The sequence below is a fragment of the Larus michahellis genome, chromosome 9, assembly GCF_964199755.1.
Source record: "Larus michahellis chromosome 9, bLarMic1.1, whole genome shotgun sequence".
NCBI lineage: Eukaryota > Metazoa > Chordata > Aves > Charadriiformes > Laridae > Larus > Larus michahellis.
Genome location: NC_133904.1, coordinates 11,581,464 through 11,594,400, shown reverse-complemented (window position 1 = coordinate 11,594,400; position 12,937 = coordinate 11,581,464). Strand labels below are relative to the sequence as shown.

The 12,937-nt window shown below is 45.7% G+C and overlaps 1 protein-coding gene across 4 annotated transcripts in view; it reads left to right on the top strand.

The window, feature by feature from the left end:
* The window catches only part of PDE8A (phosphodiesterase 8A), a 157,557-nt gene that overhangs the window by 21,702 nt on the left and 122,918 nt on the right, over window positions 1–12,937 (top strand). For 2 of the 4 annotated variants that reach the window (XM_074600915.1, XM_074600917.1), the window contains exon 1: window positions 6,825–7,943. The exons of 1 other annotated variant lie outside the window; for it this stretch is intronic. In XM_074600915.1, coding sequence (XP_074457016.1) covers window positions 7,683–7,943 — 261 coding nt within the window. In that variant the 5' untranslated portion in view covers window positions 6,825–7,682. Of the gene's footprint in view, window positions 1–6,824; window positions 7,944–12,937 lie in introns of those variants that run through there. One more of the 4 variants, XM_074600919.1, reaches the window with a different exon arrangement.

Below are 12,937 nucleotides of genomic sequence, written 5' to 3'. Positions count from 1 at the left end.
ACATGTTTGTGGGATGAATTTTTCAGATGTTTGAGTGATCTAGGAATATAAATCTCGCAGCCAGTACATGGGATTTTTGCTATTGTGAATATATAATAAATTACTGCTCAGTACAACTACAGATGATGGATCTGTTCCTTAAATAATAAATTCAGCAGCCATGAAAGCCGCCTGTTTTCCAGGTGTACAGCCTGTCTTAAAGAGTTATTTTAGAGAGTTTTTCAGCTGCTGCTGCTGCCTTACTGCTGGGATGAGTTTCTAGCTCTGTATTTTGTTGTTCTCTTTGCCACTCTTACTCCATCTTTCTCTGGGAAGGGTTAAGGATGCTGGCCCAGGAAGGAAGGCTGCTGGCCACTAGCACTGCTGGTTAACCAGGAGCAAGTGAGAAAGTGGCTGCTGGGCAGGAGGCAGTGGGGACCCGAGAGGGGAGATGGGGAGAGAGTCAGAGAGAGAAAATTGGTGGTTTTGAAAGCGTGTCTTGAGTGAGTCTTCCCTCATTAGCTTGACCTGCTCTTTCAGCTGTGGGGGTAGGCTGACAAAGACTAAGAGCTTGTCCTTCTAGCTTTGATGACCAGAGAATACTGACCTACTGATGGAGGATCTGGATTGCTTCTTTCTTTTACTGATTTTCTTTTGCTTTCTCTTACTGGATCCAGGCAGGTAACAATGGGATATAAGGGTTGTGGCATCAGGAGCCAATTTATGAGGCTGAAGGGTCCTGAGGCTGGGGTCACTCTGGGACTGGGCCAGAGGCCGGCTAGCTTTGGGGGGGATCCAATAGCCTCGGGAAGCAGAGGGACAACGGGCAGCAAGGCCTGTAGGGTGTAAGAATTGGATATACCACCCCCCCAAGTGGGATCAGTTTTCTAGCAGAAGGATCAGTTCTCATCTTTGGTTTAGTAAATCACAAACTGAAAGGGTTGCATACTAAATGCACGTAAGTTAGCTTAAAAATACTTAGGAAGAGAGAAGGGAAAATTCTACAAGAGGGGAACAGCTAATTCTCTATGGTCACAGCTGGCTGCATGGCACTGTGTATCCAGATAGATAATCCTGCTTGTGAAGCACAGGATAATTATAGGGGAGTGGGTGGGGATGACAGTGCTTTGTTCCTCCCTTCCCCACAAGTTTTTGGCTGACTGGAGGCGAGGCCAGGAGGTGGGAGCTGCTGGAGACTGCTTTGGCAGCAGCAGCTCAGAGAGCCCTCCTCCTCCTGCCCGCTGAACTCTGGGGTTGGCACTGCCCGAGCAGCTGGGTGTTACAGTGCAGCCTCCTGCATCCCGTGGGCGCTGCGTTCCCTGGGATGTGTAGGGCTCCCAGGATCAGGGATTGGAAAGACAAGGTTTAGGTGGTGGTCTGGTCTAGGTGGTAAGGACTTAGACCCTTGGGAAGAGAGGACTGGAAGGGAGAGGAAAACCTGTGAGACTTTAAGATAGCGGTAAGGGCTCTGTAATCTGCTCTGGCCCCAGATTAGTCCAAGGATCCATAGCCACAGTGTCTAGAGAGATCAGCAACGCTGTGGGTGTCAGTCTCAGCTGCCACCAGATCCAGCGTTAGCTTCCTTTGGGGCAGAGGAGATTCAGGGAAGCTGTGCTGTCACCCCTTTTCCCTGCATATGCCTTGCTCCACTCAAGTCAGGCTTCAGCCAAGCCTGCTGTAAGCCAGCAGCATCTGAAGTCCTGTGCCCAGTCATTAAAGCTGGTGGCAGAGAGATCTGATCACCTTCACTCTGCATCTACAATGCAAGCAGTTGCTGCTCTTGGGTGATTTGGGGAGAGCCTACAAGAAATGACGTAGAGAAGGTGTAATGCTGGAGGATGCTTGAGAAGTGTTGGACAGATCGAAGATTGTGAAAGCAGAAAAAATGGGGAGCTTTTGTGGAGATTTAAGGGGGCTGACTGAGCTTTTGGGAGATCAGAGAAGCGAGAATTGCTCTGGGGCTGGGCAGAGGATTTTGGTCTGATGGGCAGGAAATGTCAAGAGAAAGCAGATGACAAAGGGGTACTTAGAGAAGGAAATAAAAGGATCTGAGTAAAAGGTAGGAGGAAGCGGGAGAGACTAAGAAATATGAGAGACAAATCTTTAGGATAGGACGGGGTTAGGAAAGAGACTTCCACATTGTGCGGCAGCAAAGAGGGTAATCAAAGTGGAAAGAAGGTACAGTGGAAAAGGGGGGTACATTTTTCTGCCAGAAATAGTGTGTCTATCCTGCTGATCACTGAGCAGCAGTGAGTGTCATGTGTAAACTACAGCTGCAAAAGCCATTTTGACAACAGTTCTGATGGTGAAGCTTGTGACATACATGAAGGATCTGAGCTTTAGACTTGAATGCCTTTGGTGCTAGGGTTGAAAAAGTTGCTGACTTAGACTGTCTTGAAGGCCCATATTTCCAAGTGGTACAAACAATTGTCTGTGTTCTGCAATCGCAATTAGGCAACAACAGCGAGCCAGACAGCCTGCCAGGCTTCGGAGCGGCGCTTCTGTCAATTGCTTTGGGGTTTTTCAGGACATCAAGAAAGTGATGCAGAAAAGAAACCCACTGTACTTCTGTACATTCCAGGAGCTGGGGAAGATCTATCTCAGGACAAATTTTATACTCGTCTCACGTCACCTGAAAATGCCCATTTCCAGGATAGCTGTTGCTTCTACACAAGCAAGCAGAAGTACCCTGGCCTGCTCGTGGGGTGTAAGGCTCATACTAATCTGTGGCTAAGGCAGGACGTGGTCCCTGCTTTCTCTTCTAGAATATCTTGGGGCCAGAGAGATGAGCTCTGTCACAGCTTGCATGTGTCAGTAGTTAGCAGCGTAGAGTCCATTCAGCTGTTTGTGTCCTGGCACATTTTCCACAGTTTCTCCTCCTCCTCCTCCTTCCCACTGCCTCCTTCCCTGGCCTAGAGGCCAGCAGGATTGCCTAACTTTTCAGAAGGCCAGAAGGCACAGTTGGAACATACAGCTGACTTGGGGGGAGAAGCAATTAAAACCACATAGAGTAATCTCATATCAAGATTCCTGCCTTGTGCTCACAGGACTGCAGGCACGCTTGCTCTGCCATCGCTCAACGTTTTTTCCAAAGCACACTGATATTTGTGATTCATGCAGGTGTTAGTCCATCATTTCTGCTGCATAATTCTGCCTGTCAGTGTCCTGTGCACTAAGATATTATCAGAATTGGATTTTGGCACCAAACTTTTTCTCTGTTTTTATGTAACTGGACAGGAATGAATTGTCCCAGTGCTCCTGCACGAACTCTTACAATGTGCAATGGGAAATGGTCAAGATTTGTGTGAAATGGATGCATCAAGGGGGAGTGCTTTTGCTTATGGAAATTTGGGGGGAGAGCTGTGAGTGTTTTGTCAGTCTTGTTCAGTCTTTTGTCAAAACTGGCAGGATCCAATATAATTTGTTTATGAGATGGAGGGGGAAGTGGCTGGATATTGTAATTTTCAATCCCTTTTAAAGTCTAAGCTTATGTATTTGTTCTCTAAGTACTTTGATCTTCCACAGCACCCACTTGCCTACAGACGAAGCTGATAACAATCATTTCAAGCTCTTTCCTAGCCTTCTTTCTTATTCTGCAATCCTGAATGAAATTCAACCTTATTCTCCATAAATAACCCAGCTGGGTTATTTCTCATTCCCCAGCTGTCTCCTAGAGCTGGTTCTCTTCTGACCTCTCACTTACTGACTCTCTACTGACCTTGCACTTCCCTCACAGCCCTAATCTGCCAGTGTCTACGCTCCTATTCTTCCTCTGCTCTTTTGCACTATTTCATTTTTTTGAATAATAGGGCCCACCGTTTCCTGAGCTGCACTTCAGCAAATAAGCTTGAACAAGCCCCTTTATCCACAGAGTTCATATAGTGTAGTGACAAATGACTACTGTTGGCAATGATTTTGATGTTTTCACCCCTTCTCCCTGATTCTGTGCTCTGGGTAAATCTGTACTTTCCACTGTATTTTTCTATGGGCAGTAAAAAACAGCACCAATGTTTTCAAATTAAAGAGAAAGAAGCCAATGCCTGTGCCAGTGTCTTGTTTGAATAGCAATTTTTGTCTTTAGTTGGATTTTCATCAGTGTAGCAACAACTCTAGTGATTTCTCAGTGGCTTTTATTAGACTACTAGGGGATCATTCAGGCATTTTGTGCTCACCTCATCCTCCTGTTCAAGGCAGTGTGAGTTCTCATCTGAAAAACTTTCAAATGGAGGCTTTTTTGTTTGTTTGTTTGAAGTTAGGCTGTAGATGGAAATAATCAGAAATAATCTGCCTAGGGTTAATGTGGAAAAACTTTTGAAAAAGGGCAAAAAGGTCATGCACGTAATTTCTGCATGTACCCTTTGTTGTTTTGTTAGTCTATTATTATACAATGTTGAACGAAGCATTTCTCCACCTCTCAGTATTTTTTTGTCTGTCATTTGGATAAACTGAAATATTAATTGAATAGGAAATTGTTTGCCTCCAAAATGGAAAGCAGAGATGTTTTTAATATTGAAATTTTTTGAAATGACACCATGAAATGTACATTCCATCTTTGTGTAGCTGCAAATCAAACCCATTTATTTTACAAAGTAGAAAGCTTAACTCTAGGTGTCAGCACTGCAAACTGAATGTGGAGCTCTGAAAATGAAGTTTTGCTGTCTCTGACTCCTCCAGTGCCACCAGAAATAAAATGCAATAGCAGTTTTGCTGACAGATCCGTTAAGGCTGAAGGAGAGCCCATACTCGTGGTTAATGGCAGAAGTAGGAATTGCAGCATTCTCTTCTTACACAGCCTCTTTCTAGCTGCACTGAAGTGTGTTCTTATTAATGGGATCTAGTAAATGATGTTTAACATAAAGGAAAGAATGAGGACAAGATCCCTCTCCAAACAGCGGACACTGTTTAAAGCAGGTATGTTAAGCCATTCCCTTCATTTATTGTCAAGAGATTATCTTAACTGGGCATCCAAAGTGATAAGAGAGCACAGGGAGCCAGTGTCTTTTTCTGGTTCTAACAGGTTAAATTAATGGGGTGGATGAAGTTTATGTGACTATTGCTTATGCTTGAAACTGCACAGTCGCAGAGAGATCAGGGAAGGAAAGACTTGATTTTCCAGCCCTTAGCTCAAGCAATTATGAGATGTAAAGAAAAGCATTTTGACAGTGCAAGCACTGTGGTTATCCTGAAAAAACACATTTATCAAAAGCACTGACTTTTGGCTTTGCATCTCCTAATCTTATAAGGTGCTCTCGTCTGCATCAAGTGATCATAGAATGATAGAATGGTTTAGGTTGGAAGGACCTTAAAGGTCACCCAGTCCCACCCCCTGCCCTGGGCAGGGACACCTCCCCCTAGACCAGGCTGCTCCAAGCCCCATCCAGCCTGGCCTTGAACACCTCCAGGGAGGGGGCATCCACAGCTTCTCTGGGCAACCTGTTCCAGTGCCTCACCAACCTCAGAGTAAAGAATTTCTTCCTAATATCTAATCTAAATCTCCCTTCTTTCAGTTTAAAATGGCCACACTCCCTCCCCATCTTTCCTGTAGCCCCTTCAGGTACTGGAAGGGGCTATAAGTTCTCCCCAGAGCCTTCTCTTCTCCGGACTAAACACCACCAGCTCCCTCAGCCGCTCCTCATAAGACTTGTTCTCCAGACCCCCCACCAGCTCCGTTGCCCTTCTCGGGACCCGCTCCAGCACCTCATTGTCTTTCTTGTAGTGAGGGGCCCGAAACTGGACACAGCGCTCGAGGTGGGGCCTCACCAGTGCCAAGTACGGGGGACGGTCACTGCCCCAGTCCTGCTGGACGCATTATTTAAATAGTTTCCTTCTGCGATGTGTCGCTTTTCCTCCGCAGACGCTGGAGCGTATTGACTAAAGTCACGTCTCCGATATTTGCTCCTCAATCCAAAGTGCCATCTGGCCCTCCCTGACCGGCCGTCGCCTCCGAGACGTTCCTCAGCCGGTGACAACAAGCCGTACCAGCGGGCGCAGCGCCTCGGCGGGGCCGGGATGACGGACCGAGGAGCGGGGCCGGCCCGCGTTGGGCGGCTGTGGGCGGTGGCGCGCGCCTGCCGTTGTGCCGGTGCCGGGCCCGCGGCCACCCGCCGGGCGCGCGCCGGGCGGCCGTTCGAAGTTGGCTCGCGCGGGCGGAGCCGGGGGACGGCCGCGCCATTGGCTGTTGGCGGCTGATTTGCATTGACGTCAGCGCGGGCCGGAGGTCAGCGCCGGGCGGGCGCTTCTATTGGCTGCACCGCTGTCAAGCGCCGGGGCAGCGCCGGCGGGGCGGGGCGGGGCGGCCGTTGGGAGGGCGGGAGGGGCGGGGTGGGGGCCGCTGCCGCCGCCGCCGCTGCTGAGGAACATCAATAATAACAAGGCGGGCGCAGAGCGAGGGAAGGCGGCTGCGAGGAGAGAGGCATTTCCCCTGCTGCAAGGGACGCGGACACCACGGCCCCGGGAATTAGAGCTCTCGCCGCTGCAACCGTTTCCGCCGGGATGGGACGCTAGGATCGTTTTCCTTCTACTTCTCCCGCTTTTTAATTTTTTTTCCCTTTTTTTAAATTCCACCCCCCCCCCGCATCATTTCTCTGGAAAAAAAAAAAAAAATAATCCCCCCCAACATGGAGGCCCTTTGATGCCTCTGCCCGCCGAGCCGGCTCCTCCCGCGGCTCCGCGCAGCCCTCCGGGCCGTGCCCAGCTTTTCCGCGGGCCGCCCCCGGGCGCTGAGGGGGAGCTCCCCCGCCGCCCGGCCCGGCCCATCCCGGCCCGCTCCCCCCGCTCCGCTCCCGCGGCGCCCAGCCGGCAGCGGGATGCCGCTGCGGCGGCCGGAGAGCCCGGCGGCCGCCTGAGGGGGAGACGACGGCAACCTGCATGTCACCCCCGCGGGACATGCCCAGCGCGGCGTGAGGGGCGCAGCCGGCTCCTCGGGGCGGCGGGGTGATTCTTCATTTTTATTTTTTTTTTTAAAATTTATTTATTTTGCTCCCTTCCCCCCCCACCCCCTCCGCCAAAGCACGGCCCCGAGCGGGACAGCGAGGAGCGAGCGCTGCCTGAAGAGGAGGCGGGGAGCGGCCCCCCCCCGGCCCGGTCCCTGCCCGGGTTAATCGGTAACGCTCTGCGAACCCAGGTGGAAAATGCGCCGTGCTCCGGACTAGGCGGGAGGAGATGGTGCAGTGCCCCCGGCCGCTCTGAGCGCCCGGCCGCGGAGACGCTGGGGTGTGTGTGCGTGTGGTTTGGGGCTCGGGGGGGGGTTTCCTTATTTTTGCCTTTTTTTCCCCCCACCTCCTCTTTCTTTGTTTGTTTTTTTTTTTTTTCTCTTCCCCAGAAGGAAAGAAAACCCTACCAAAATTCTCAGATGGCTTAGAAAAATTAATAATAATCTGTGAAAATATGAAGTCGACCGGTTTTTGATTTTTTTTTTATGATTTTTTTTTTTTTTGCTTCCCCCCCACGCCTTCCCTCTCCTCCAGCTCCCCAGCCTACTGCTGAGATTGAGATAAAAAGGACCCCTTTCCTGGAGGACAAGGAGAACAGACACGTTTCTGGTGGTGTAGAAGGGACCGATGGCAATGCTTCAGAGTGTAGCGGAGACGCGGGAAAGAGATTCAACCTGTTAACAAAAAATTAAGCAGGGGGAAAATACCAACGGGAAGGAAAGCTATATATATATATACAATTTAGAAGTATTCCCCAGGTGGCCACAAAGCATGGGCTGTGCTCCAAGCATCCACATCTCTGACAGCAGAGTGGTCTATCACAGTAGCAAAGAGTCTGAGGAGTGCAATTCCCCTCACCAGACCAACACAACCATGTCTCAACAGCAGCAAGGCAACCCCGTCCCAGGATTATTCATTAAATCCTCCAACACATCCACTTATAAGGTGAGGACTAATTCCTCTAAGAAAGACAAGAGGGAGAACAGCCAGAGCATGGAGGCAGAGACCCAGACCAGCAGATCCAGTGTTAAGGTAAAAAGGGTGCTAAACATAAGCACTGTTTCTCTCAGAACAGGAGTTGGCTGTAGCAGTTTAACCCAAGGAGTCTCCCCGCTGAAGCGATAGATTGCGGGGGAGCTTTTCCTGGCTTGAGCTATTACTTTCGTTTATAAACTAATCAGCCTCATGAAACGACTTTACAGATGTACCCAAGCTTCTTTCTTCATGCCACAAAATGAGTTTTGCTAATGCCGGGAAGGAGAGCGGTGTAATAGTCCTCGTCAATCGTTAGAGGCAGGGGCACGGGTCTCGCTTCTGGATGGGGAGGGCCCATCTGTCCACGGGTGGTGGGACTCTGTGTGCCTGGGAGCTGCACTGCCACCGGCTCCTGGACATGTTTGTTTGTGCTGGGTCCTCCAAGTGTTGCTGTTTGTGCTTGTTGTCTTGTTTGGAAGCAGAAGCAAAGCGCAGTCTGAAGCCATCTGCTACCTGGGCTGAGCCATTTGCATACCTCTTCCATTCAGAAAGTTGAAAGGAGAGTGACAGCGGTTTTTGCTCTGGGTACTGATTTACATTCACAACTTGTTGACCTTGTCTGTTGCTGCAAATAGGGTATTTTTTGGAGGTTTTTTTGCATGTGCATTAGCGTGCGTACTTTTATGTAGAGGTACAACACAAGGCTGTATGAAGTCGACAGACACATACTTAAAGAAATTGTAATTTGTGATTTATATTTTTTTTTTTAAAGTAAGAGAGTTAGTGGTGTGGAGTGCTTGCTTGTCTGTTTACTTTCTGTTGATGGCCTCTTTGGTTTTGGGTTGTACTGTAGTTCCTAACGCTATAAGGTTTTGATTATTCCATATTTTTGCATTTTGGGGGGAACTTTCTCTACTGTGTGAAAATAAGTAATTGCAAATACAAAAAAAAAAAAAATCGAATTGTAGCAGCCCAGGGGATATTATATAACATGGCTGATCTGCTCTGGGTTACCGTGATAGGAACCGAAATACACATGCCGTAAATATACTGGCTTGAGATGCAGGCAAGAACTAGTTAAATGTCAAGCATTTTACAGTCTCACAAAAACTTATGATTTGTAGTTTTCTTAGGATTTTCATGTGCTCATTAAGACGGCTTCTAAAGTATTGACCTGGAATAATTTTTTTCAGTACTGTGAGTGATTTTCTTCAATTGTCTTCCTCCAGATATAGTAATCTCGGTTCATGTGAGTCTAAAAAATGTCTAGAAAATGAAAAGACACTTTGCAAGTAGTGAGTTGGAGGAGGAATTAACAATACCTAAGGCAAAATGTGAAGCTGAATAGTGTTACATTAAACTAAATTTTTGTGTTAATAACACTGTACAGGAAACTGAACTTCACGTCCCTGTTCACACACCATAGACATGCTTATGGTATATTTAACACAGTAACCACAGTAAGTAAACTTTAGTTGTCATCAGAATCCTGACAGTTGTTTTGCCAGCTGAATTTTTAGTTGTGTTTATGATTGCACATTACAAAAATCTAAAGATTCTTAAAATCTAAATTCTGTAAATTTGTCTTCTGTGTGCTTGTTTATGGGGAAAAAACTAACTCCAAAACCTGTTCCCAGAAGCACGCTTGGGAAGCAGTTTTAGTTCTGTTAAATTTTATTGTTCGTTTTCAAAAACTTTGTAAAAATTCTTGTTACTAGGTTTGGATAATTCAGCCAGATGCTATAGAATGATGGTGGTTCATATGCATACTGTAATCTCATTGGCAGTCATTCTGATTTTTATCACTCTCATATTTTCTGCCCTTGTCATCACTCTGAGCACATCGATGTGAAATGATGGGTTTTGAGAAATGAGAATGGAATTCTGTTTGTGATCAGCTGAGTACAAAATCTGTTGGACGCTTCACATCTGCATGATTTTCATGTGCAAAATCCTATAATACTCTTTAGAGCTATAAAGCAGCATGGTATTTCATTCTCTGCTTTTATGATTAGTGGGTATAGCATGATCAGATTTACAGTTCTTAGGGCGCTAGATAAATGCGTTATCTCAGAGATTGTGTTGGAGAGAGGGCTGTGCTATCACTGTAGAGCAGTTTTTGCAGTACAGTGAAGTTGTTTAGAAAGAAACAAAGCGTGAGAACGTTGACGATAAGGGACAGGAGTCTGAAATCACTGAAGCCAAAAGGAGCATCGGGCAGGATGTTGTACTGTTTTGGAGTTAAAAGGATTTTTGATTTGAGGAAGAACTGTAAGAATTAGGGTATTACTAGGAACTATTGCTATTCTTCAGTGTGTAGTACACCCTTTATGGCCCCTGGGATACCTTCATGCGAACAGAAGATGCTACAAACCTTTTGTGCTTTGCCCAATGGTGTTATCATCAGAATTTGTATGAATAGCCAGTAACCTGCCTGAATGGCACTTTCACTTGGTTTCAGGGCACTTTAATTGAAACTCATTCACATTCTTTTGTTGTATATGCACAGATTAAAGTCAAGGAGTTTTCCTATGTGAGAGCTAAGAACAAAGCTTGGCCCCTGTGTAAATCGTATTTTTTCACTTTGGCTGGCATTAGCATTAAGTTTATTAAAATATGTATAACAGGTGGTGCAATAACTTTTATTGAATTGGTTTGTTAGCTATAGCGCACGTTTTTCAAGTCAGAAAGTGTTATAAAAAGAAATAACCCATGCTAACTGTAAAATGACATTATAGATATTGCTAATAACCCCCCTGACTTAGTCTGGCTTTATGTTTATGTCTTATTATATCTTTCTTCTTGTCAAATAGTAGGGGATCATTTTCGGGGTGTGTGGTGTGAGCATACTATATTTTGTGTTTTTCATCAGTTGACAAAACGTAGCTAAAAAAGTTAACCTGTTCTTTCCTAATATGGAAAAACCTAAGTTTATCCATAGCAAATTTGCAGAGCAGTCCTGAAAGTCTGTGTGTGCACTGATAAATGCCATAATACCTATTTCTGGTATATATGAGTATGGGGATAGTATACGAGAAATGGAGGAGCCATTTTAATAAATCATATTTGGTCATGGCACCTGTATCTCCCTCCTTAATTAGTAATTTCATACGTAGCTTTAATTTGAAAATTCATTAGCAACTTGGAATCCAAGTGCTATATCTAAAAAGTGAACCACCCATGAAAACTCTTCCCTTAATTTTTTGATGTATCAACTCCACAGCTTAAATTTAGTACTTTTCCCAGTGAAAGACGAGCAAGACTTAGAAACAGTGACTGAGGTTTGATTATCCAGTGCTACATTAAGAATATCAAATGACACCCAGTACTGTTGCAAAGGAGAGTTTTCCTGTGGTGTGGTTTTTTGTTTTCGTTTTTTTTTTTTATTTTTTTTTAGCTGTAAAAATGTCAGGAAAGTGGACTCAGAATTGTGATAGTCTATCTTTTCATATATATTAGTTATGATTTTTTTTCTTCAGACATTTGTGTTGTTGAATCTGTGGTGAAGGTACTTGGCTTTATAGAAATCTGCTTAAACACCTTTAGAATAATACCTCTGTTTAATCTATAGCATAAGTGGAGTAAATGCTGGAATGGTATAAGGACTTCATGGGCATTTATTTTAAAAATTACTTGGGTATTCATAAGCATATGCTGTCCCAACATCACGTGTGTGTGTCACTCTAGTACAGTGCACTAGCATACACTGTAGCACATACATTGCGCATTTATTTTGCCCTGTCATTCTTTTACGTACGTGAGATTTCCTTCCTCTTCTCTTGTGTAACTCTCCCTGTCATGTATATTTAACGCAGAAATATGTGCATTTGGGTACACGGGGATCAGAGAGTAAATACAAACTTCCTTTATTTTAAATTAGAAGTAGTCCTAAGCCAGCAGGGCTAAATGTGAAATAGCCTTTTAATTTATCAGCTGATATGGCACAGCCAGTTTAAATCCACGGCCCTACAGCCAGTAATTTTTCTTCATTCAAACCCTGAGAAATTGCCTGAGCATTTTACAGTCACTGTAAACCAATGGTTGCGTAATTCTGCATACAGGAGGCTGTACGCTATACCGTACCTGCAGTGCTGAAGTGGATCTCATTTCAGCATTTAACAGCACATTATTTAGTCTGTTAAGCTGTCTGCTCTTTTCCTGCCTGTCTGGTAATTCCTTCCCCTTGGAACACATGAGCTCTCCCTCCCTTTGAACCTCCCACACAAAGTGTCCATGCTTCCACTGAGGCCATCCACCCTCTCTTGATTCCTCCCTGTTCCCACTGAGACTGTCCTCGATCATTTCCCTGACAAACCTCCCATCGCTGCTTCCCTCCTGCTTCCACTGACGTCAGCCCTCCTGCACAGAGATCCTCGCTTCCACTGACGGGATCCTTCCCACGCCGAGAGACACAAACTTGCCTCAATCTTGACGGCTTCAGACTTTCAGGCTGATGTTTTTTACGCTGCTCTTGCAAGGCCTGAACCCTTTTCTCTAGGGAAAGGGAGTCTAATTTTTAAGTGATATGAACTGGTGTAGCAACATGTGAACTGGGTTCATCTTTAAGTCTATTTTTTATCTTTACCTTTTAATTTCCTGTTGTTTGTAGTATAAACTGGAAAAAAACAAACTGTAAATCACTCGCAGCATACAGGTGATAGCATAAGCTGTGTTTTCAATTTTTAAAGCATTATTATTGGTACCTCTCCTGGTCACGCAAACCAACTCATGCAAATTGTGTCACTGCCTCTGTCACATAATATTGCCATCCTATTCATTCACACAGTGAATTGTCACACAATTCATTGTGTGACTGAGATGAGCGAGGTTAGACCCTGAATTTTTGGAGTACTTACTGTTGGTAAACAAAAACTTCACAGAAACTCCTTTCACTTGTAAATTCATCTGCCAGACATGGAACACTGACTTCTCTCTGCCCTTTGCATTGTTCTTCGCTGCCCCTGGTCTGAGCTTGCTTTGTGTCTCTTCCCTGGCCATTTTAGGTAGTTAATTTATAAGCTTTTCCTTTTCTGCCACCCAAGTGTGTCAAT